Source organism: Nannospalax galili, unplaced genomic scaffold, assembly GCF_000622305.1.
Source record: "Nannospalax galili isolate Female #2095 unplaced genomic scaffold, S.galili_v1.0 scaffold56, whole genome shotgun sequence".
Taxonomy (NCBI): domain Eukaryota; kingdom Metazoa; phylum Chordata; class Mammalia; order Rodentia; family Spalacidae; genus Nannospalax; species Nannospalax galili.
The window spans coordinates 3,440,737-3,466,319 of record NW_008340065.1 but is presented as its reverse complement, the minus strand read 5'-3'; the positions used below and the strand labels follow the sequence as shown (position 1 = coordinate 3,466,319).

Below are 25,583 nucleotides of genomic sequence, written 5' to 3'. Positions count from 1 at the left end.
AATTCAACTGTGAACTTAGAAAATTGCATCCACTTGTGAAAGAGATGTACTCTTGCTCTGGAGTGTGTCACTGAATATGTTAAAGCTGTACTGAAATGCTTCTTCTAATCATGTAGTTATTAAAAATTAAAAAAAATGATAAAAAATTAGTAATTGGATCTGTAGTTAATAGAAGGATTTCTATTCTAGTGTCAAGGATATTAATTTGACACCTGCAAATTCTTTGTGACAAAAAGGATTTAGAACACGTCTACAAGGAGTCGGCAGTAGGGAGGAAACAGCCACTTATCTTGAATAAAGGAAGAACAGACAAGGGAAAATGCCAGAAGGGTGTGGCCTACCAAGCTGTCACTGAAAAACAATGGCAGACAAGACATCAGGGCAAGGCCATGTGCCAATGGGACTGTAGAACACAGTGATGAGGAAGAGCTAGGTCTGAGTTCTGCAGTCCCCATGCCTGGCTCTTGCGTCATCAACACCTAGGAATACTCTGTCCCCTGGGGCCAGTGGCTCTAAGCCAGAGTGAGGAGTATGTGGGTTTATCTCAGTAGTACTAGGAGAGAGAGACATTTGTAGCAGATGACAAACTGATGTCCCAAATATACAAAGAGCTTCTATAAATCAGTAAGAAAAGTGGACAAAGGGTTTGAGGACTGAAAGTGGGGGGGACTTTTAAAAAGTATATATTTCTCTACCAAATTGAGAATCTCTCTCAAGAACTTATTCAACAAGGGAGAGGCCAGCAACCTCTGTCCTGGAGGAATCAGGAGAAAATGGGGATGATGATACCACTAAACCCAAGTGCTTACATCCCCAGCTGGTTCCTCACTTAATGACACAGACATGGTGATCAAGCAGTTAAGGGTTTAGCTTCAAATAGATCTGGCTCTGAGTGTGGGCTCCAGCACCTCCTAGTTGTGCAAGCTGGGTAAACCTTAGTTTTTTTTTTTTTGTTTTTGAGTTGCAAAATGGAAGAACACAGCTCCTCCCAACCCAGAACTGCTGCGAGGATTCTCTAGTGCTACAACCAGAGTCTTACATGGTTCTTAAACCCCAGGGAGCTCCAGTTAGATGAGAGCTGTGCCCAGAAACCGTTGAAAAACCCATCAGAGAGCACTTTCTAGAGACCCTACAAAGGACATTCCAGGAGAAGAGACTTGTTCATGGCTGGACTCCCATTGCCAGGTCCACAGTGTGTCCTCAAGGGCAAACAAACAGGGCAGAGGCCACTTGGGAATGGAATTCTGGTGAACAATGAGGACTGAGCATAATCATGACTCACCAGTGATTATCAAGTCCCCCAGATCCCTCTAGAGATGGGAAAGAAGGACTCTTCTCTCATAGCACCCCCCCAACTGTCCCCAAGAATGGTTTTAATCCTCTCCTCACGAGGCCCATGAGATGTGCCCCAAAGCCCTGACAACATTTGGCACTTCAGCAAATTGAGTTTCCACAGATGCAACCTGAACAGAGCAGTTTAATGGACTGCATCTCCTCCGCTCCCACTAAATACATGCGCACACAAAAGCCAATTTCAAGCAAAGAAAGCTGGATGGGATTAAACTCAATTTAAAGGACTGAAAACTCAGCTGCTTCCAGTGAAGTCCCAGGGAAAGAGCCAATCAGCAGAGTTCTCCCTTTTCTTTTGTTCTGAACTGTGTGCCTGGCTCTGTGGTGAGTCACTCCAAGCTTCTAGGCAGAACTGGGCCATGAATCCACCTGGGTCTTGGACCACAGAGGTGGGAGGGAGGGTGAGGTGAGACAGTGGAGACAGGGAGAGATGAGAGGGTACATGTGGGCAGGAGGGGTCAAGGGTACACATAGACTACCTGTTCGGGGTTTTTCTGGAAATGCAGAGAACCTCAGAGGACTAGGAGGCTGACACTTGCTGGCTTCTCTCATCAACCCAGGTTCAAGAAAGCAAATTCAAGTCACAGGGCAGTTGCCCAGGGCCACAAGTTAGCCTGGAACCAGCCCAGGGGAGACCGACTTTGCTCATTCCAAGGAAGATGTGAGCAATGTCCTTAACCCAAGCCTAAGTTCCTAATGGGCACTGTGGGCAGATCTGCTGATTCATGTGCCCACTGCTACATGGAGCTCTACCCATGGTCCACAGTGACTTAAGAGCCCAGAAGAGGGACGTCATTGACGTCATTGTTCAGTCCATCAGCGTCTGACATGGAGCTGGAAGAGCTGATTTGAGTGGAGGAGGGATGGGAGGCAGAGGAGCCCTGCAAAGAACCACCTGCCCTGACTTTGGGGCAGATGATGACAAGCACAGAGGTCAGCAAATGATGAGCTAGGGCGCCCTGCCCCTACCCAGGCCAGCCTCTCTCTTGCACATCAGCAGCTCTCCATGACATAAATAAGGCAAGGCTTTGGGACCAACGCAAGCCAGTGTCCAAAGTGGAGTGCAGTTGAAACAAGTTAATAAAACCAATGTTAACTGAGCACAGCCATTTTACAGGCGTCACTTAATTCCGAAACACCAGCTACTGCTGCTGTCCCCATCAGACCAAGAAGGAAACCGAGGCGCACAGTTCGGGCAGCAAGGCAGGAGCAGACCTTGTCCTCAGGAAGCCTGATCCCAAAGCCACATTCCCAATTGCTTTCTAGGGAAACAAAAGTCAGGCAGAGCTGTAAACTCATGTCCCATCCCAGGAGCTCCAGAAGGATCTACTGAAGCACCCTTACCCAGAACACTAATTGTAGCATTGGTTTAAGGTCACAGTATCAACCTGACAAGCACATCTCAGCTGCAAGACACTGCCCCTCCACCCCTGCCCCCAGCTCACTAAAAAGGGAGGTTACACAGCAGATGTTTCATAAAGAAGGGTGGTGTTGGGGACCTACCTCATCGGACTCATCTGATAACGTCTGAAGTAGGATAGGGAAGAGGCTGTCTGTGTGCCGGAACATCTGGAGAGAATGGAAAGAAGAGGGTACCTGTGAGCTCCTTGGCACTAGGATTGGGCTCGGTACAGACAGCATCCTGCTGGTCCACACAGATGACCTTTCCCATCCCTTGACTCCAAGGCTTTTCACAGCATCTGCCATTCCTCTCCTCTGCTGGCTAGCGTTTCTTCAGCCTGTTATTTATTTATTTTTTGGTCTTTTTGAGACAGGGTCTCCCTGTAGCCCCAGCTGTCCTGGAACTCACTATGTAGACCAGGTTGGCCTTGAACTCACAGAGATCCGCCTGCCTCTGCCTCCTGAGTGCTGGGATTAAAGGTGTGCGCCACCATGCCCGGCTTCTTATACCCCAAACCCTCCAGAGTGTGGGCAGGCCTTGGAAACACAAAGTGGCCCTGGTAGATGACCACTGGCAAAGCAAGGCCTCCTGGGGGGCTGGGCCCAGTTCACCTTGCGGGGAGTCTTGATGTAGAGGTGGTAGAGCCACTTGAGAACAGCAATCCTGGTCATCATCCCGATGGCTGTGTCACTGAGGTGGCAGTTCAGGACCTGCACGATCCCATCCAGATGTAGGGTCACTGGGGCCCTGTCAGTGCTGTGGGCAAGATTGAAGTGAAGACTTGAATTGCTCTCTCCTCATGAGCCATAACACCCCGAGCCTGCACACTCAGAATCACATGCTCCTATCTCACTGACCTGGGCATGGTGGGTGGCCAAGCAGAGGATGGTCACTTGGCTAAGCCCAGGCTGGTGCCTACAAGGAGGGCTTGCTTCTCTCCCTTTGCTTCCTTCAGCTCTCTCTAAAGGAATCTGGGGCATAGCTATGCCATCCCCCGTGGGGATGCAGGGTCAGCAGGCTGGACTCCCAATTACTCCACCTTCCTGTACCCAGCATTGGTCTCTCACAGGTGGAGCTGGCCCACCACAGACCTCTGAGCTGAACATCCTGGGTGTCTAGCATCCTCAGGGCACCAAGTCCAACCCTTTGCTGAAGCCAAATTACCATGTCAAGATAGCACAGGGGAAGGCCTGGAAACACCCCTTGGTACCTAAAGGCCCTGCGCCGGGCAAGTGAAGGGCACTACCTAAGTGAGAACAGGCTTGTCATCTTGTTGCCTTGGCACCTGGCACAGGATTTGCCCTGAGAGGAGCAGGAGGGCTGCCTCTGAAATGGAAATGCTCTTTGGCACTGGAGGTGAGATGGCACAGCCTCTGCCTGAGAGAATCTGAGATGGTTCAGAATGTGCTTTTGCTCGTCAGGTCTGGAGCTCCTGTGGACTAAAGGCTTTGCTGGTCTCCACTCATGAGAAAAGGCATGCTAAAGCAACCTGGGGGAGGCCAAGTGTTGTCAGAGACTGAGCTAGCTCTCTGCCCAAAGCTTGGCGCTCTGGCAAAGGCTGGGTTTTCAAGGTGGGGACAGCATGGGCAGGAAACCTTAGGAGTTCAGGGGGCTCCTTCCTGCCATCGTATTATACTGACTGTGTTTGTCAGAGCAGTTCCCTGAGGACTGCGGCCAGGCAGCTCTGCTGCCCACCTGTACAAAATGGTCTTTCATGGCCTTTCCAAGCTGCTCAATTATTCATCTGTACCAGGAACTTGATGGCTGTGCTCTCTTCTCCTGCAGCCTCTCTAAAGCTCATGTTCTGCGCCTTCTAACGGACACGACTCTGAGCTCTGTAAATGTTAGGCAGAATTGCTGTTTAATACACTTTGATGATCCCCTGGTGCCTGTTTTAGGTTGACAGTGGGCACGTCCATCGTCAGGGGACCAGCAAATCTGGGCACATGACACAGTGACAGAACCCAGAACAGAGCCTTTGAAGGGAGGAGGGCAGCCGCCATGATTTCCCAGGAGTCATGTGGCTAGGAGTTCCTGGTGTCTTCTGCGCATTTTAAATCATCCCAATGCTTTGGCAGCAAAGGACAGACAGGTCCAGGGTGACAGAGACAGTGTCCTGTTAAGTCTCTCCTGCTCTACCCAACAGAAACACACAGTGAGCTGCAGATAGGATTCTCAGTTCACTATGTTTCAATTGAAAAGGAAAAACAGTCAAGGCTAGCTTTCCTAAGTTTGAACTGATTCAATATATCCAAGACATTAGCATTTCAACATGCATCAATGAGGTGAATAGAAAGGTTACTAATGGGATGTTCTCTCTTTGAAACCCAGCACCCATTTTTCTGTCAGCAGCACGGCCCAGCCCAGGGGCTCAGCAGCTATGGTGAGCTGCTGTAGTCAGCACAGCAGTCCTGGCTGGGGCTTCCTCAGTGTTTTCTTATTGCATTTTTTTCTTGCAATTTTCTAGGTGCTCGATCTCCCTCCACTGATGGCCAGTACTTCCTGTCTCATCTCCAGGTCTTGTTTTTTTCCGTCCTGGCTGGCCTCCTGCAGAGCTCCTTCCAGAGTGATCCCTGTGGCTTGGCTATAGATCTCATGACTAGAGCAGCTGTCTCAGCAGTGGAGGAGATGCCTGCCACAGCTCAGGGCCTTACACAATGCAGGTGGATACTGAACGGCAGCTGCCTCATCACACATGTTCTTTCCTGGCCCTGTGCCCTCACGTCTTCAGTGAGACCTTGGCCAGTAGAAGCCACAGGGTGCTTAAGCTGGTGTGGCCTAGGGTGGCATGAGGACCCATTGCTTGGCGGACCACTGCTATACCTCAGCTGATCCACCCCCTGGAGGGAGAAAGCCTTGTTTTTACTTCCTGGGGAAGTCACAATTACACTGACATAGTGACAGCCCTGCCCTGGAGCTGCTGAAGAGGAGGTCAGTGCCAAGGCCAGGTCTGCACTCCCCAGTGCAGGCCCAGTGGAGTAAGAGTAACTGCTCTGATGACAGGATGATGGCTACACTGAATAGGACAATGACCAAGACTCTCTGGAGGGCTTTACCATTCAGCCTCACTTCCTTCCTCCTGCAGCCTATGATCTAAATCACGTTACTTCCACTGTGGACCTGAGGGAACTGAAGCACACAGATATTAAGTGATCAGGCCAGGTTTACACAGCCAGGAGGTGGCAGTTTAAATCCAAGCAGCTTGATTCCAGTGGGGTGCTGCTTCCTAGCAGGGTTGGAGGCTCTGGAGAGTCCGCAGCAGCTCTCCTGGTCCCTGTGTGTACCAGGCCCTCTCTGGCAGACAGGGCAGCCCCAGATGTTGGGGAAAGAGGGTTATTGTATAACTTTTGCCGTATATTATCTTGTTGGAAGCTGCTGCACAGGAGAAACAGGCCTGATGCAGATTTGTGGGGGGCATTTGCTGAGTCCAAATGGGACCCAGGTTGGACGGTCCCTCTAAAGTCTGAGCTCTCACTCACTGCAGTGCTGAGATGCTTCTGGCCAGCCATGGCGGCATCTCCTTCAGATGGCGCTGTGTGAACTGGCAGCATTGTGTATGCTCATGTTTTCCAATTTCCCCCACAGCAAAGTGGACTGCAGCCAAATCTCTCAGATGTGGGGCTGCTGGCAGCAAGGGTCAGCCTCACTGGACCAAGGACTTCAAGGAAGGGACCCCATGGTTCACGTGCCTAATCCACAGAGGGGCAAACCCAGGTCCAGAGGCAGTGTAAGACCCAGTAGGCCATGAGGCCAGGTGCTGGGAGCTCATTTTCTTAGCTAGAGAGCCTCCTGGGTCCTCTTCCCTTGGCTAGCTGAAGATGAAGGGAAGAGCCACATGATTATCTTAGTGCCTGGGAAAGGAAGGTCAGGATTCCACCTGCCTTTGAGCAGGCAGCTCTCTGCTGGGTGGGTGCTGCAGACCTGCCCATGCTTGGGCGAAGCTGGGGCTCTGGGACCCTGGGCATTTCCCAGAAGGGGTGTGCTACACAAAGTATTCAGTTCCTTTCTACCAGGCCACATCTGAGATGCAGCACTCTCTGCCCTGCCCCGGCTAACCCATCATGAACAGAACAGCGCTCACACGGCTTAAAATACGTTTCTAGATTGCTTCCAAAAAGTCTAGACGAGTCACTCCTGGGGTTTCTGAGGTATTTCAAGGTGCCTGCAAAACCCCATTTCATGAAGCATTTTCTTATAAAGCATCTCATAACCAGTGTCTTACACGTATGTGCTGTGACTATTAAAATATAGACTTGCCCAATAATGCTTCTGATGCCGAGAAAAAAATAATAATCTGTTCTAGTGTTTCTCTCTGAGAGACAGCACTTTATTTCTGTAATGTTTAACTCTTTTTTTTTTTTTTTTTTTTTGGTCTTTTTGAGACAGGGTCTCCCTGTAGCCTCAGCTGTCCTGGAATCCACTATGTAGGCCAGGCTGGCCTAAGGTATGCGCCACCTTATGGTACTCACATTGCAGTTCCAATCAAACTGGAGGAAAGGTAAATCTAAAAATAGCATATGAATTCAACGTTCCCTTTTTAGAGACGCCAGGTCATTAGATACTCTTTTCAATCAGCAGATGCTGAAAGAGATCTTTCTGCTGGTTTTGGTACAGGGTGGTCAGCTACCCCAGGGAATAGTCTTGAATGTCCCTGATGACAGATGGCCCTTGGCAAGGCCCTGGGTGCCAGAGGGAAGTCTGTTTGTACAGTGACACCTGTCTGAGAATCTGCCAAAATGAGTCAGAGAGGCCAACGGGTAACTCTTCTGGAACTCTCTAACCACTCATAAAACTAAGCACTGGTGATCTGGAGCCAGATAGACTTAGCTTGGATTTTTACTTTGTCACTAATTAGCTGGGTAGTTTTCAGCAAGAACTTAACCTCTCTGTCCTGTCCCCTCATTTGATGAAGGGGATAAGGAGGAAGTTCTTGTGATAATCAGTGTAGCTAAGTGTGACAAAGTGCTTCTGTATACCAGGCACTGTTCCAGGCTCTTCACACACTTGAACTCATTTACATCCCATTTCTCTATGGGGTTGGTACCGTTATCACCCCCAGTTTGCACACATGGCAGGAAGGATGTTAACTGGGTCCTTGTCTCCACCACTGAGCACTCTCCAGAGGAAGGTGAGCTTCTGTGCAGACATGCTCTTGCCTCAGCTTTCAACATGCTTCTTCTATTCTGGTGTCTTGGCTTCTCACCTCTCCCCAAAGCCAGTTTTTAAGTTTCCACAAACCTCCTGCACTGGCAGATGGAGGAACATGGACTCCTCTAACTGGTGCTACTGTGACTGTCCATCCAGCCATCAGTGAGCTGTCAGCCTGCTTCCTCAGCGGCTCTCCTGGTGGCTGAGCCTGGGCTCCAGAGGGGACATAGGGAGAGGAAGGCATCTGTGGTCTTCCAGTGTTTTGGTCCAAGTGATGAATATTTTTCCAGTCTGGGGTACAATGATTGCTGTTTGAAATGATTCCTGATCTCCTGGTAACAGATTCAGAATCTTGTGTGGATGTATATTTTTCTAGAAAAGGGGTTCATGGCTGACTTTTTTTTTTTTGGTCTTTTTGAGACAGTGTCTCTCTGTAGCCCCAGCTGCCCTTGAACTCACAGAGATCCACCTGCCTCTGCCTCCCGAGTGCTGGGATTAAAGGCGTGCGCCACCATGCCTGGCATGGCTGACTTTTATCCAACTCGCCAAAGGGCTGGTGCTACAGTTTTCTGTCAGGCAGGACACCTTCCACCCTGGACTCCTCCTTCTAGCCACTTCTCTTGGCTGGTCATTCTGGTAGTGTCTGGTAAGCAAACCTTCTGGAAGATGGCAGGGTGGGCTGTTTTGTGTCACCCTAGATGATGCCATCTGTTGGATGGGGGAACTCTGTATCACTGGATAAAGTGGGCTGTAGGTTGTGGGCCCCTGGCTCTAGTCTCATAACCTATGTGACTGCCCCAAGAACGACTCTTCTGTACCGGTGAACAGTGCTGGATAATCTTTTTGTGTTTTGTATTTTCAAAGGGTAGGCTTCAGCATCGGCTCCTGAGTGACAGGTAGAAACTAAACCTGGTTCCAGCTAGATGGTTTGTGCCCTGAGCACAGGAAGTGAAGTCTCTGCAGACCTGCCCAGCAGAACACAGACTTCTAAGCGACAAGTGGGGTAGCTACACACAGTACCAAGGTCATGCCACCTCTGCAGGCCATTAGTCACGCCCTGTCTCTGTGTCCTCCTTCATCCCACTGTTACTCCCCTGAAGCGTGACAGTCTCCACAGCCCAGATTATAGTGCCAAGTCTACAGCAGTCTTTTTGGCTAGAGCAGGAGCTCCCGAGTCTCCTAACTGATCCTGGCACTTCTACTTACAATACTGGCTTCCACAGCCTCCAGGCTGAGCCCTCTAGAGGATTCACGTACTTCCTACATCTCTGCCAAGAACTCTAGCCTTGAGTTCTACCACCCAGAATTCACACCAGCTTCTTCCTTGCCCAGGGTGCCTAGAGCCTTCTGGAGCCCAGTTCTGGACTTTCCCAGTCATATCTGCTCTTTCAGCCTGGCTTAGAAATGCATCAGGATACCCAGATTTGGCTCAAGCTAAACCTCTAGAGCTTCCCTTCCCATTTCTCTCTTCTCTGCTCCATCCCATCCATGAGCAAAGCCTTCAGGCCACCTTTCGGCATCCCTATGCTGCCACCTCCTCAGTTTGAGCCACGCCCCATCTCACCAGGGTGGCTCCTCAGCCCACCTGTGCCCACTCAGTCCCCTCTAAGTCCATTCTGTACAGAGCAGCCCCCTTCTGTACCAGTGAACCCACCCTTCCTCATCTCTATAATAGATAGAATGGTGCTGTAGACCCTGGGATCAAAGTTAAGCAAAATCTAAATGATCTGACACAGGATGCAGCATGGCCTGGGTCTCAGGAGCACATTCTCAGTTCACTGTCATGAACCGTGTTCTCAGTCATTGCACTCAGTGCCTCAACTCGGGCACCACTGTGGCTTATCCCCTGTAGTGTGACAGCTAAGTACTGCCCCTACAACATCACACCTCCCCTTTCCAGAAATTTGCTATTTCTTTGTCTCCCATTAAAGTATGTCAAAATCAGGGTCACATTATAGGCTGACTCTTTACCTTGGAACCTGCAGGGATGAGCCCAGGCAGATGCTCTGGAAATGTTCAACAAGAGAGTCAAAGTGAGTGGCTGACAGGCAACTGCCCACCTGCAATTTACCAGGGAAGGCGCCCCGGGGTGCACATTACTGAAATCTGTATTTGTGGGCTTGGAAAAGATTCTTGGTTCCTTAGGGATAGGACTGTATCAAAAACGATACAAAGGGAAAAACCCTCAAGGGTCTGGGAAAAAGAGCCTTCTGGGGCTGAGTGTACATTTTCTCTTCATGAGTGACTAGTTGGCTCCCTAGGCTCAGGTTCAGTGTCAAGGACAGAGGAAGAAATCCACTGCAAGAGAACTGCCATCCACTTCAGTCACACAGGTGCTGATCCTCCAACGATACAGCAATAGGGAGCAGGTCCAGAAACGCAGCCCAGGACAGAACAGGGACAGTTCTCTCCCTAGGAGAGCCCATCACCTTGGGAGAGTTTGGAGGGGGCTGGCAAGGCAGGGGATGACTTTGTTCCCTGGCCTTCACTGCCCCCCTGTGGAAGGCTGAGCTATGACAGCCATCCTGGGAGACAGGAAGGAAAGCTCTTGATGCCGGACCTGGATCTACCAGTCTTCAATTCTGACTGCTAAGCCTGTCTGGACCTCCGCACCTTCCCACCTAGTCAGTCTTGTCCCATAAGCAAAAGGTGCTGGGTGAAATCAACCTGTGGCACCCGTAGCATCATGCCATCATCACATATGGGCCAGGCACTTAAAATGTGCATTTCCTGCCCTCTAGCAGCTCCTCACCCCTCCCCAGGGCTGTCTGTCATAGGAACACGGCAGACTAGGCTCCTTCCTTCAGATCAAGCACCTTCTTTGTGTACCAGGTGTCCCCTCAAACAGTTTGACCTTTGCTGCAATCTCTTGAATCCACGAAAACCCAGCTGCTGGCTTTCCTCAACCACTTACCTGGCTGCAGCAAAGACGTTGATACCACTCCCAAAGCTGGAGTCACAGGATCCATCTGGACCTCCTGGAAGAGGAAGAGAAACAAGGTGACATAGAATCCTGTTCGGTCATTTGAATAAACAAGATCCTGGTTATGGAACACCCAAGCCTATCCTCTCCAGCCTTCACACCTTGATACATGCTCTGGAAAAGGAACCCGAGGACCCAGTGCTTAGTACTCCTCAGAGCTTCTGGGATAATGTGCCCAGGACAAGGCACTTATAAGAGGGGACACCATGCTGAACACAGCTGGGTGATTTCAGAAGGGCCTACTGGCCCAAGGTCAAGGGCTGCCTGGGTTATTTAATATCCTTAGTCACCAGGAAATGCAAATCAGGACCACAATGAGACACCAGTTCATACCCACTAGGATGGCTAAAGTGAAAAGGAAAGAAAATGGTAAGTGTTGGTAAGGATATGCAGATAGAGCTCTGTATACACTGATAGCCTGAATGTAAAATGGTATTGTGAAACACCCTGGCAGATCCTCAGATGTTAACAGTTACCACATGACGCAGCCATTCTGCTCCTATGCCTATACCAAGAGAAATGTGAACCTGTTCCCCATGAAAGCTGCATTTTATGCAACTGCAGTTACCTATCAACAAAGCATGGACAAGACAAGCTCAGATGTCTACTCCTGAATAAACAAAATGAAATATTACCCAGCAATAAAAAGGATGGTGTTACAGTATGGACAGACTTTAAAAGATCTTGTGCTGAGTCAAAGGAACCAATTCCCGAAGACTACACATTAAGATTCTATTTCAAGAAATGTCCAGAATAGGCAGGTCTAGAGACAGAAAATAGATTAGAGGTTGCACAGGGCTGGAGGATTTGGGGGGGAGTGAAACATGACAGCTGAAGATTTCTTTTTATTCTCTTATTGAAAATGTTTTAAAATTATGTTGATTACACAACTTTGTGAATATGTAAATCATTGAACTGTACACTTTCAGCTGGGTGTGTAGTATAGAATGCATCTCAATAAAGGGGTTAAAAGTGACTCTGGGAAAGAACTGTGCCCTTGTACTCTGCACAAGTCCCTCACCACGTGATCATCTCAGCACCTCACTTACTGCTGCATGATCCAGGCTAGAAGAGGACTGAGCTCGACAGACCTGTATTTTTCCCACTTAGGAAATGGCCTTAGAATCCCAACTTTTTTCTTTTGGCACCTAATTAGATTTCCTAAAAAGCCAAGACATTGTGGATCTGGAAGGCTACCAGTAGGACTCTCTCCCAATTCCAGTCCTGGCCAGGTGTTGGCCACGGCTCAGAAAACCAAGGAAGGAAGAGGGAGGCAGCAGGTGCTGAGTCAACATGGCCCCAACAGGATGCACCATGGACATGGGACTTCGGTTCACTTAGGAGAAAACATGAGACGGACCCACATGGAGAGATGCTCTACACAGTGACTGACCAGAGCGTCTAAAGTGCCAGAGATTGAAGGAGACAGGGACAGCAACTAAAGGCAGTGTGGAGTTCTAGAATCAAAAGAACAGAAGGGGAAATGAGAGACATCTAGATTAGGTGTACAGTGTGGGAGCAGTACCCTACCAATGTTCCTCTCCTGCCTGACAATTCAATTGTAGGAACAGATGCTAACTTTGGGGGCAGCTTGGGGAAGGACACGAAGAGAGCTTAGACAGTATTGAAGTCTGGAGTTCTTCTAGAGTGCTACATACACAGAAAGGAGGAGGGGTGAGACTGAGACAATGTTTGTCACACTTTTGCCTGTAGTCCTTGTCACAGTCTTCTGTCGCCTGTATTCCCGATAAATCGTTAGTGTTTTTCAATCGGGCTCAAGTTTAGAATTTCTTGACAAGAATACATGGTAAGAATTTCTCAGCTAGACCCAGAGGAAAAATGATAAAGAAAAAGACTGACAGGCTAATTGAAACTGGAAAAAAAAAAAAAAGATTTTTAAAAAAGTCCCAGACTGGGAGACAAGAAACCCACAATGCATTTCACAGTCAGAACTAGTATCTGACAGAAGAAATAGTCTCTCACAAGAGAAAAGCTAGGCAGGGATGTAGCTCAGTGGTAAAGCACTTGCCTAACATGAGGGAGGCCCTGAGTTTTGTCTCTGACATTCACATGTACACATGTATATGTACACACATAACACACCCACACCCCACACACCCACAAATAAAAGTAAATAAAAAGAATGCAAAAGAGAAAAAAAATGGGAGAGAGCCGTGTAAGTCCCTGGCAAAGCAGTCTACAAATGCTTACATAGCTGTTGGGATGCGTGAGGAACCACTTTAAACACCTAACAGATGTTAGCCCATTCACTGTTGTGACAAACCCAGGGTGCAGGGACTGACATCACCCTTATCATAAGGGTGAAGAGAGGGACGCAAGGTCAGGTGATTTGTGTAGAGCCAGGATCTAAACTCAGGCCAGAGGGCTTGGTCACCACCCCATAAACACTATGTCATTGTGCATTGCTGTGAGGAGGGAATTAATACAGAATCACACAAGCAAAAGATGCTCCATGTGGCAAGAACTGGAGGACTGCAGAGGAAAGCAATGTTTCCTCTCCACTCACCAAGCTGGTCAACATTTAAGAGACTTAATATCCCAGTGTGAGGCCCTGGAGGGATGAGGCTCCTCTGTGCAGACATCCATCTGCAGCAGTTGGCCCTCCCTAAAGGGCAGCTCAGCAATGTGTTCACATGGAAGATGTCTGACCCTGCCCTGGCAGTCCTATTCTACAGGAGACCCTGGAGCAGAGAACACAGGATGAGATGGCAGAAGTGGAAATACAGGAGTCTGCCAAGTAAGTTTGATACACACTTGGTTCCCTGACATTTCATCTGTGAACGTGTATGCTCCTATAAGGTAAGGAGGAGATGGCCTCCAGAAGCATGGACCCTGGCTGCTGGGCCATCTGTCTTGCCCACCACTCACTATACTCCTCCTCACCTGTCTCCATCCCTTGCTCTGACAGACAGACACCACGGCACTGGAAGGACAAATATCTCAACAGATCCGAGCTGCTGCCACAGTGCCTGCCCTCCCAGCCCACTCCACCTGTGCCGAGACTTACAGGGGACAGTGGCAGTGTGGGCCTCTTCTGTTCAACACAGAAATAAAGGTCCCCTTTATGAGGGAGGAAGGAGGACTTGGTCCAGTTCTGGAATGGACCAAAGACTTGGTCTGAAATTTTTAGAAAAGTTTATTTTTATTTTATTTTTGGTTTATTTTATGTATATGAGTGTTTTGTCTGCATGTATATAAGTACACTTATGTTGTACAATGTCTGTGGAGGTCAGAAGAGGGCATTAGAGCCCCTGGGAACTGGAGTCAAGGACTGTTACTAGTTACCATGTGGGTTCTGGGAACTGAACCCAGGCTCTGTGCAAGAGCAGTCAGTGCTCCTAACTGCTGAGCCATCTCTCCAGTCCCTAGCAAATGGTTTATTTGTATAATTTAAAAGCTTACAACTTTATTATTTTTTATTTTATGTGTACAAGTGTATTGTCTGCATGTGTGTTAGTGCACTCATTCGTGCAGTGCCCTTGGAGGTCAAAGGAAGCCATCTCTCCAGCCCCTAGTAATTTAAAAGTTTTAAGAAGCCGAGACTGGTAACATATGAACAACAATATAAGTAATGATAGTTATTATTTATTAGAGGTGTAAAACAAATTAGAGCAACTGCGCGTGTTGCTGCATCTGTAATCTCAGCATCTATGAGGCAGAAGGATCACGAGTTCAAGGTGATCCTTTCCTCACAGAGAATTTAAGGCCAGCCTAGAGTACATGAGACCCTGTCTCATAAAAGTAAAAAATAAAAATAAAAAACCCTCATAGAATAAACATCCATGGATCTGTAATGACAGACTTAACTAAATGAGCAGCACAGAAGTGATAGTTTTCCTTACAGAATTCCAGCTAAAAGCAGGAGGATGGGTCAGGTGTATGGTTTTGGTGATAGTGTGTGCAGAAGCCTGGTTTTGAACCCTAGCAACATGTGTACACACACACACACACATACACACAGACACCCTACATCATTATCTGGTGGTAGTGGAGGTGCCCCTGTGACCCTAGCACTCGAGAAGATTGAGGGTTGAGAACCAGCTTGGGTGACATAGATCCTGCCTCAGAAAGGCTAACATCAAAGGGATAGAAGGAAGGAAGGAAATAGAGGCTCACTATTAGGCAAACTCCACAGTAACCTTTGTCGGAGGCAAGCTCCACCAATGGATGCTACCAGTAAATGGGCAGGAAGCTGTTGGAGGGAGAAACAGGACTTCTGTCTAATCTCAAGTTACCTTTCCCAAGATACCTGGTGTACGTGTGTGATGTATATGTGCGTGTACATGCACGTGGGCATACTTATATGTATGCGCAGGTGTACATGCTTGTGTGTATGCGTGTGTGTAGAAGAAGCCGGCTGACATCCTAATTAGCCAGTTTATTCTGGGGATCTTGTTTCTACTCCCTTAGTGCTAGGATACAGGTAGGATGACATGGGATGCCATGCCTACCAGCTTTTATGTGGTTGCTAGGGATTTGAACTTTTGTCTTCACTCTTGCATGGTGAGCATTTTATCTGCTGCCATCTCCCAAGTCCCTGACCCAGTTTTTGTTTGTTTTTGGTTTTTTTGAGAAAGGGTCTTCCTTGTAGCCCCAGCTGGCCTGGAACTCGCTATGTAGACCAGGCTGGCCTTGAACTCACAGAGATCCGCCTGCCTCTGCCTCCGCCTCCTGAGTGCTGGGATTAAAGGCGTGCACCACCATGCCCGGCTTTAAATCATGTAGTTCAAGGAAGGAAAGAGAAAATTTCATAGTCAGCTGCAATGTATATAGTCTGTCTGTTCTAAATTCAAATGTAAAACAAAACCCAAACCTCGAAACCACAGGAAATATGAGCCTGAATGGACACTGGATCATAAGGAGGACATAAATTTTTTTCCTGAGGTATAATGATGGTATTGGGACAACTTCCATAAGAGGAGCTTTTATCTTTAAGAAACACATTTACAGATGGCATGAGACATCTCAAATCCATCCAGGAGGGTGTGGATGGGAAAAGAGAGTTATAAGACAAGTCAGAGCATGTGGTGACCTGGGGGCGTCTTCCGCTACCCCAGTTCTTTCACTTATGGTATTTCCCCAGGCTCTTTATAAATTCCTTTAATTCTCTTAATCACCTTATATACTAGGTTTTAGTCTCATCATCACTTTACAAATGGGAACTGAGGCACAGAGGTCCAAGTCACACAGCAGGTAAGGGGCTGAGCCACAGGCAGTAGATCCCCAGACTTTACACTCATACCACTGGCCACAGCTTTTTAGTTTTTCCAAAAATTTTATTATTTTTATTTTATGTGTATGCGTGTATTGCCTATATGTAGGTAAGTGCACCTGTGTCGTACATTGCCCACGGAGGTCAGAAGAGACTGTCGGATCCCCTGGAACTGGAGTTATGGACAGTTGTTAGCTGTCATGTGGGTGCTGGGATTCAAACCTGGGTCTTCTGCAAGAACAACCAGTGTTCTTAACTGCTGAGCCATCCTCCAGCCCTAGGGCCATGGGGTTTAGAAATGGGAAAGGGCAGGGAAATGGATCCTTGCTGAGAGGATCTTGAAGGAACACAGGCCTCCAGGACACAGAGACCAGGTGAGTCTGTGGTGGCTTGTTAATGGCAGCAGGAGACAGCAGAATTGATCTCCTTTCCCCTCTTATACAACAGAGTCAGGTACAGTGCCACAGGCCCAGACAAGCAAGAGACTGAGGCAGAACCTTGTGAGCCCAGGGGTTCCAGGCCACTCTGTGTGAAGTAGCAAGAAATGATCTCAAAACCAAAATTAAACTCAACAACAATCTTAACAATGAAGCAAAGGAAAACCTGCCTTGTCCTTGACTCCTGTCAGCTCTCACCCCATTTCTCTGCTCCCCGTTTTCAGATAAATCCCCCCCAAATTTTGATCCTTACTGCACCAACTTCCTCCCTCCCTCTTAGGACCCTGCTCTCCCCTTTTTTCCTACGTTGCCCCACACTGTGAAGCTCCACACTTCAGTCTTCCTTATCCTCCACAGCTGGCCACTCCTGTGGTTCGCTTGCTGCCTCTGGTCCCCTTGGCTGGCTCCTTCACTTCATCCCATTCTACACAACGGTGTCCTAGGCCCACGGGGTCCCCTCTCCCCTCTCAACACCTCTGTATTCTTGCCCAGTGCATTGCTGCTTTTCTAACACTGTGACACAGTACTCCACAGAAGCAAACTGAGGGAGGAAGGTTCTTTCTGGTTCAGGCTCTGGTACTCCTCACTCCAGCCCTGCTGCTGGGAGCTCCCTCCCTCCTTCCTTCCTGTGGTTTTGCTCAAGTGTCACACAGTCACCAAGGCCTTCTCTGAAGATCCTGATTAAAATCACACTTCGCTCCAGGACACTGAAAACTTCCTTTCTGTGAAGTTTTCTGCAGCATTTCCTAGAGAAAAACCTTACCAACAGATCTGCTAGTTCCTAAGGATGAATTATTAGACATTGACAGTGCATGCTATATGTTGTCAAACAGATCTGGCAGGCTACTTGGTTACTGCTTCCCGAGAAGGCCACGTATCTGGTGCATCTCTACCCACGTTGCCAGCCCTATCATCACTCTTAGCCTTAAAACTTCCCACGTGAACTCCTTGACTGGGGACAAAGGCCTTCTTGTGACCTTGTTTTTCTTCTACGGGAACCCCTAATTATTTTTGGAGGCCTACTTCACACTGATGGGGTCAGAAACTGATGTAAGCAAGCTGGAAGGCATCTGGTAGCAAATTTGGTATGGAAAGCCTTAAGTTTATCAATTTATCCTTAGAAAATAATTATAGGTGTTTGTAAGATTTTTCAGTATGAAAGTTCTTTTTAATAGGAATTATAAGATTAAGATAAAATTAGAAGCAGCTAAGTGACTTATAATAAGTTGGTTAAATAGATTACGGCATTATGTATCTAACATAATGATACAAATAAGTATTTATAATTAATAGGGAAGCAAGCCTTAACAAATAAGGAAGAAAGACATTTGAAATGCCTATCTAGAGACTAATGTCATTAATATCCTTAATTATATAGTGCTGGCTAAAAGAGAAAGTATATATCGCTTGTGAGTGAAAAAAAAAAATTGTAGTAGAAACAGCCCAGATATCTACCTACACAACGGGTTATTACTCAGCTATAAAAAGGAGTGAAATACTGATATATGCTAACATGGGGGAACCTTGAAAATGGCATGCTAAGTGGAAGAGGCCAAATTCAAACGGGCATGCGCCAAACAATTCCATTGTGTTGGATAGCTTTAACGGCAACTTGACACACCTAAGTAGAGGGGGCCTCAGCTGGGGAATTGCCTTTATGGGACTGACCTGTGGCCATGTCTGTAGGGTATTTTCTTGATTGTTGAATAATGTGGGAGGGCCCAGGGCCCACTGTGAGTGGTGCCACCCCTGCACAGGTGGTCCTGTATTATATAAGAAAGCAGGCTGAGCACAGGCCAGGAGAGCAAGCCAGTGAGCAGTGTTCCTTCATGGTCTGTGTATACAGAATATTCAGAACAGGTAAGTCCACGGGGCCAGAGAGCAGTATAGGGCTGGGGGAGGGGACTGAGGTTTTGCTCACTGCATAGTTTCTTTTTGGAGACAGTGGAAATGTTTGAATGTTTTCAAATTAGATCATTCTGATGGTTGTACTACTTGGTGAATACCAAGTTGCACACTTTAAAACCTACGAGATGCGTCACCCACAGTTAGCAGTCATGATTTCTGGGTGACGTCACAGTGGGCTCTACCTTCATGCTCTTTGTTCCTTCTAAGATCTCTTCAGGGAACATGTTCTTTCCTTTCTAACCAGGATTTTAGAAATGAGGGTGCGTAAGAAACTAAGAAGGGAACACTGCTGTTAACAGAGTCTAGGAAGCTGGGCCTGCTCCATTGTCTGTGTTCCCTCCTCAGGGTCCTGGCACAGCCCTCTACAACTGTACTTAGCATCACTGTAATTCATGCTCTGTGGCTGTCCCTGAGCTCCTTGCAAGCAGATCTGTGAATGATGGACCTGCCCGTAGATGGTGCTGAAAACCTAGTCAGTGTCAGCTTTGCAAAGGGACGGATTTCATTAGAGAGGTCGCAGCTCTCCATTGGAGATCCTCTGTCAGCCTTCCTCCATGCTTGCTCCTTCATTCCTGACCCTCCCTCATTTAGAACCCAATGATGAGAAACAAGACAGCGAGAGTCTCTGTCATGGGTTTTGCCTTAGGAACTAAACAGAGTCTCTGTCACGGGTTTTGCCTTAGGAACTAAATAAACCAGCTGATGCTTCTGGCTGACCTGTAACTTCAACTTCCTGATGATGCAAAGGTGTGTGCCCACAACCACTCTCTTCTCATTTTCAGGAAAGAGTTCACCAAACTACATGAGACACACTATGTTAGGAAACAGGCTCTGTGATGAGCAGCTTTGGCCAGCTGTAGGCCTCTAGTAAGTCTAAATGTGTTTAAGGTAGGCTAGGCTGATGCTGTTTGTCAGGCTATGTGTATTAAATGCATTTCGGGGGTGAGGGGTCTTTTTGAGACAGGATCTCCCTGTAGCCCCAGCTGGCTTGGAACTCGCTATGTAGACCAGGCTGGTCTCGAACTCAGAGATCCACCTGCCTGTGCCTCCAGAGTGCTGAAATTAAAGGCTTGTGCCACCACGCCTGGCTAAATGCATTTCCAACTCACAATATCTTCAACTAATCCGTTTAGTGAGCCACAACCCCACTGTAAGTTGAGAAGCACCAGTGTTAAGACAGCATGACAGCACTGTTGTGGAGAACGTTTACCAAATGCCACATAGCAGAAATCATTTTTGAACCTCACAGCCACCGTACGTACAGTTTAGACGACAAAGGTTACTACTTAGTAAGCTTAGAAAGGCTAAGCAGCACAGCCAAGGTGGAGGCTAAGGAGGCTGAGGCAGGAGGATTTCAAGTTCAAGTTCAGTCTGGACTATAGGTCAAGAGCAACACATGTGAAGTGAGTTCAGCTAGGACTTGGAGGCAGGTTGTTCAAAAGCCAGAATCTGTGTGGTGACACCCAAGACAAGCAGGGGATTTAGGGAACAGGGTCAGGCTAAGTGCGGCAAGTACTCACAATCAGGGAAAGGACTCTGTGTTGCATGGCTTACAAGTGGCAGGCCAATGGGGAAATGCAGCAAGTGCACAGGGGCCGGGTGGAAGGCATGCAGAGGGGCTGCCCTGCCTGGAGGCCCTGCAGTTCAGGAGGAAGGAGCGGCTCTGGGGGATTGGGGGGTGGTGTGCACACACAGAGGGACATGACAAGCCGTGCTGTGAGGAATGTGATATTACGGCTGAGCTTAGAAGAGAAATACAGAAAGGAGAAGGCCAGTCAGAGGTGGCAGCCACGTGGTCCAGAGTGGAACAGGGGCAGAGTGAATGAGGGAGGCTGGGATGAGCTTGCCCACTGACTGGCTGGAACATCTGTCTAGTGGCTTGCTGGGACTCTCTCCTGGGAGAGAGCAAGGCCGAGAGTGGAGGTAAAGTTGTGAAATGAGCTGCTCCCATGTCTAGAAACTACTATAAAGCCTGCAATGCTGTTTATGAGGTGGTAAAATTGGGGGCCAAGCTGCTGGGACATACCCTGTTAGGCTAATGCTCTCCTGAGCAGGCAGCTGCTTGAAGAAGGCTTTGAAGGACCAGCTACAAAAGAAGCTGCATTGGCTGGGAATCGAACTCAGGCCTACCACATGGCAGGCGAGAATTCTACCACTGAACCACCAATGCTCCAGCCTACGGGGAGGGTTTCAACTGCTGCCATGACCCACAGGGTGGAGCAGCTCCTCACCAGAAACTCACTGCCATGTAAGTGGAAAGGGAGGGGCAGGGCTGCCAACTTCACTTTATTTTGTTAAACTGAGACAATTTACATCCCCAAATTTTGCTTAGCACAGCTTTGCCATTTTAAAGTATATAACTGAGTGGTCCTTAATACCATCACAAAGGTATGCAGCATCACCCTATTTAATTCCAGAACACTCCCATCATCCCCCAAAGAAACCAGGCTCTGTTCCCAGTCAGTTCCATCATGGTTTTTTCCCTCAGCTCAGGCAACCACAATTCTATTTGCTGACTGGGACTAAGAGACACTAACTTCTATGGCAAGCCAAAACCAAAATGAAGCAAAGCAAAACAAAAACAAGGAAACCATCAAACACAAAAAGCAAGATATGTAATTCTTTGATACATCAGTTTAGTTGTGTGTATGTTAAAAACTTACACCACACCCCAGCTGGGGGCAGATTTTCTGGCAGTCTTGCTGCTTTGTGCTTTTCCCCTACTTTGCAAATTTTCTAAAATGAGAATTACAAAACAAAGATAACACCCAAATTAAACATCGCTGTGAGTTAACAAACTGTCTATTCCAAGAAGAAAGTTTTTCCCTTACAAGGCCTCCACTAACATCTCTCACCCAATTTTCTTTTTCCAGGTGCTGCCAAAAAATAAAAAATAAATAATAAATAAATAAATAAGTCCACAAAACGAAACAAAACAAAAAACAAAACAAACCAACTTTGGTTGCTGCATTGCCTAGGAATTGAACCCTGGCCTCCTGCATGGCAGGCAAGAATTCTACCACTGAACCACGGATGCTCCAGCTGTGTCCTGCTCTGTCTGCAAGCTGTTTGACTGTTCTGACTTACAGTAGTGATGGCACAGAGGTAACCTGACACCCAATACAGGTCCAGCAAGAAAAGTTGCTCAATGCTACCAGTCAAACCCACAGGAGGTGGCTGAGGTGCCCGTCTGAAGTTGTCTCTGATGTCCCAAAGAGAAGCCCAGGGAGATGAGCTGTGGCAGTTCTTTTGACCCTGTAGAAGGTTCTAGATCTTGCTGTGTTATCTTTAAACACCTACAGAGGGTGTATATTAATTTACTCTGTGACTGAATGCAAAGGAAGATATTGCTTCAAAGATGGTCAGAGATGCTCACTGAGGACAGGGGTCTGGCAGAAACCAGCAGGGCTTTAGAGAACATTCACAGTCAAATCCCATCCCCAGACAGCATAAAAATGGTTTTAAGTTACAGATAAACAGCAAAAACAACAACAACAAAACGATGTTAAAGGGGTTTGAAAGGAGAGGAGAACAACTTACTTTTAAAAGGCACTGGCTTGGGCAGCAGAATCACAAGTACTTAATAAACTACAGTTTTTCCCACCCTCCCTCCATGAGAATGACTTTAGGGTGGGGGCTGGGGCCCAACAGGCTGAGAATCAAATGAACTGTGCAGCCTGGTGCTCCTAACAATGACTTATGGATCCAGAAGATGACTGAGGGCAACCTGCAACGATCTTTGAGGCAGCAAGGGTGAAGAGCATGGGCTCTGGGGGCAGCTGACTGATGACTAACCAGCAGCCAGAGCATGCAGACGGGCTAACAACAGTGCCTGCTTCATGGGAAGGTACCAGAACTGAGTTAACATGTGTAAACAGATGTTAACATATGAGATTCCAAGTCAAGTGCCATGACCTCTGTAGTAGCACAGACTATGACACAGTGTACTCACCACTGGCTGTCCCCTCCTGTTTTGGCAGGGAGTCCTCAGGGGTGGGTTCTGTCTGCCTCTGTGCTGTTGACTTTGGATCATCTGGCTCATCATCCTCAGTTGTGACCAGCTTCATCAGGCTCTGGTTGCACACATTGGCCACCTCCTTGATGCCTGTCCCCTGATGTAAGGAGCAGTCTCATGCAGAGTCCTCCCGAAACTGGAGGCCACTGGTTTTCCCAGTCAGGGGCTCAGTCCTCCTCAGAGGTTGTTAGTGAGCAAGTAGGCAGCCTGACCTGTGCCCCAACTTACCACATGCAACCCTGTGAGATACTCCTCCTGCTCCTTACAGAATCTCAATGTGGTGGTCTCTCCACTACTGTGATCTCAGACTGAGGATTTAGCAGGGAGAGCTTGGGGTGGTGGTGGAACCTTGGCGCCTGAGGCTACTGCTTCAGATCTGGAAGCAGGCAGGTGAGGACTGGGGGACAGCCAGCATTAGCCCTGCATCCCTAATCCACATTCAGCTCTACCTCTTGCTCCCTAGACACCAGGGGACTATTTGGAGGTATGAAGGATCCTAAGGGAGCCTGTCCCCACTCAGGGTCCCCTCCATTTCACAGCCTCTTGTAGGACTGGTCTAGTTTCTTCTCTCTGGAGTGAAGGATACTTTTCTTACGGTCATCATAGGCCAGGCAGGGCAGGACAGCAGTCAGGATCCCAGAGGAGTAGGGTAGCATTACTCGACCAGCCAGCTGGATGAACTCCCGCATCCAGCACATGGCCGTCAGCTGGATCAGGTCATCTGGAAGGGGAATTAGTGGCTTCTAGAGGGGCTAGCACACTTGGAGAGCTCCCTCCCACCAAGCACTTAGACTACGCCAGCAGGCTGATCAAACACAGGCTTGTCTGCTTCTAGCTGTGCAGATACTGTTATGTCCCCACGTATGTTGCCTTCTGAAGGTCTGCTGGGATAGCAGGCTAGGTGGGAGCAACAATCCTGTGCCGGACTGTGAAAGTAGCCATGATATTCTACCCTCCTTGGATCCATGACCCTCTGTATCGTGACTCGTGTCTCATCTCTAAATGGAGTTCACTTCCCTATCCTTGACCAGGAATGATCTGGCTACTCTAGCCAACAGCATGAAGTGGTGGTGACAGTGTGCCTGGTTCAAGCTCAGGTCTGAGGAGACCTGTCTACTGTCTCTCTTGGAATCCCACTGAGGACATCCAGCCTTCTGGATAGTAAAGCTGCTAGCCCCCCTTACCCCACTGACTCTGCTGACAGTCAGGCCAGACTTGTGAGATATCCCAGACCACTCAGCTGGGACCCTTCAACTGGCTTCAGGTGCATGACTTAGGGGAGCAAAAACATCCTGCTGACCTATAGATTTGTGGCCGTTTACAAGTGGCTATTGCTGTTAAGTAATTATGTTTTCCTGTGGTTTGATAACCAACAGAAGCTAACAGAAACACAACCCTGACTGTCAAGGCTTCGACCTTGCAATGCTAAGATAAAGTTTGCCTGCAAGAAGATTTCCAGAGCAGGTGAAAGGGTGGGTGTTTGTGTCAAGAGAACCTGGACCTCTCCCTCATCAGGACCCACCATGCCACTGCGTTTGGGTCCAGTGTCACATGCAGTGTCTCTACCACGGTTCCCTCCTGTGCCTGGATGTGAGACACAGGGGCTCCCATGGAGGCAACAGTGGCTGTGGTGCTTCCACACTCACCCGTGGTCTGGCAGTGGATCACCAGAATGTTGGCCATCTCAGCAAACTTTACACTGGAGGGATTCTTCTTAATTTCTTTTAAGAATTCTCCAAGAACCACCTCACACCTACCAATGAGAAAAAGAGGCATGAACTAGCACAGTGGCCCATTTCTGCTCTGGGTCACCCTGTCAGGTGGCCACTGCAGAGGCTGGGAGGATGAGTGTTCCACTGCTCCAGGAGGAAGGAAGGGCAGAAGGAAAGGGCTTTTCCTGATTACCAGGCCGTGGAGTTGTGACCATGGGCATGCTCAGGGGTCCTAGTGAGAGCAGCTGCCTGCTCCTCCCGCCTACTCACATTTTCCGAATTTCTTTGCCATTGTCGCCCAGGATCTGGAAGAGGCCATCCAGGATCTCCGGCAGGTAATCCAGCAGGTTAATGTCTGGCACTGACACCAGAACCAGGATCTGAACCAGGGGAAGCAACAGTAGGGAAGTGTTGGCCTATGTGAAAAGCCCAGTCCCATACACTACTCCCAGCAGTGAAAGGGACCAGATGGAGGCACGTGTCATGGCACCGCAGGTGGCCATGGTGGAGGGTGCTGGGGGAGATTGCTTTTCTGCTCAATGTATAAGGAAATGGGAGTTGGACTCCCAGGTGATTCTGATGCCCAGGGAGAGGGGGATGGATGGGGAAGGTGGGATCAAGCCAGGAGGCTGGCAGATGTAGAACTGCTGGAGGCAGTACTATGGCCTCAGAGAAACCTGGGCATTTTCTGGGACAAAGAAAGAATCATCTCTTCATGGGAAAATAGGATGGGCTGTGGGGGCAACTCTGGACAAAGCATTTCAATGATCAGGTGTTGCTGGCTATTACAAGGGTAATAAGGCTTCTCCTAGCCAAAGGAACTGTCAAAGGTGCATCAGAGAGCCAATGTGATGCTACCAGAGGCTCCTGGTGGCTGGAAGAATCCTATTAGGGACTGGACCTTACCCAGGAAATGATGAACTGCCGGGCATACTGGTTGTTGGAATAAATCCTCTCCCGCAACAGGGGGATGAAGCCCACCAAATCAAACTTGTTGCTTTCGGTCACAATGTCCTATGGATCAAAGGAACGTGGCTGTAGAGGGCCAGAGCCTGACCTGTTGCACTGCTGGCCCTGGGCTAGCCTGGGTCAGGCAACCATTGAGGGACATGTTCCAGCCCAAGTCAGGCTAGAGAGGTCCCTGGAGAATTGGTTCTGTCACAGGCCCAAAATCAAGCAAAATAGTGGACTGAAGGCAGAGCAAAGTCAGAAGAGCCAATCAGATGGTAAAATCCTATTCTGAGGCCTAGATGGAGGTCATCACCCTGTCATGGGGAAGGCTATGTGTGTGTGTATGGGTGAACTTCTTTGCTCCGAGTGGGGGTGTTAAGACAGAAGATTCTCATTCAGGGGGATGGCACTGTTCTGTGACTATGGTAGTGACACAACTCCATA

The 25,583-nt window shown here is 48.4% G+C and overlaps 1 protein-coding gene and 1 non-coding gene across 2 annotated transcripts in view; both read right to left on the bottom strand.

The window, feature by feature from the left end:
- Vac14 (VAC14 component of PIKFYVE complex) overlaps positions 1–25,583 on the bottom strand; it is a 114,216-nt gene that overhangs the window by 73,971 nt on the left and 14,662 nt on the right. The window contains exons 5-12 of the mRNA XM_008834971.3: positions 25,095–25,202; positions 24,459–24,568; positions 24,123–24,229; positions 23,063–23,197; positions 22,414–22,566; positions 10,815–10,878; positions 3,364–3,508; positions 2,854–2,919 (exon numbers count right to left, since the gene is read on the bottom strand). Coding sequence (XP_008833193.1) covers positions 2,854–2,919; positions 3,364–3,508; positions 10,815–10,878; positions 22,414–22,566; positions 23,063–23,197; positions 24,123–24,229; positions 24,459–24,568; positions 25,095–25,202 — 888 coding nt within the window. The remainder of the gene's footprint in view (positions 1–2,853; positions 2,920–3,363; positions 3,509–10,814; positions 10,879–22,413; positions 22,567–23,062; positions 23,198–24,122; positions 24,230–24,458; positions 24,569–25,094; positions 25,203–25,583) is intronic.
- Trnag-gcc lies at positions 20,561–20,631 on the bottom strand. Its single transcript has one exon. It is a non-coding gene; the product is annotated as a tRNA-Gly (tRNA).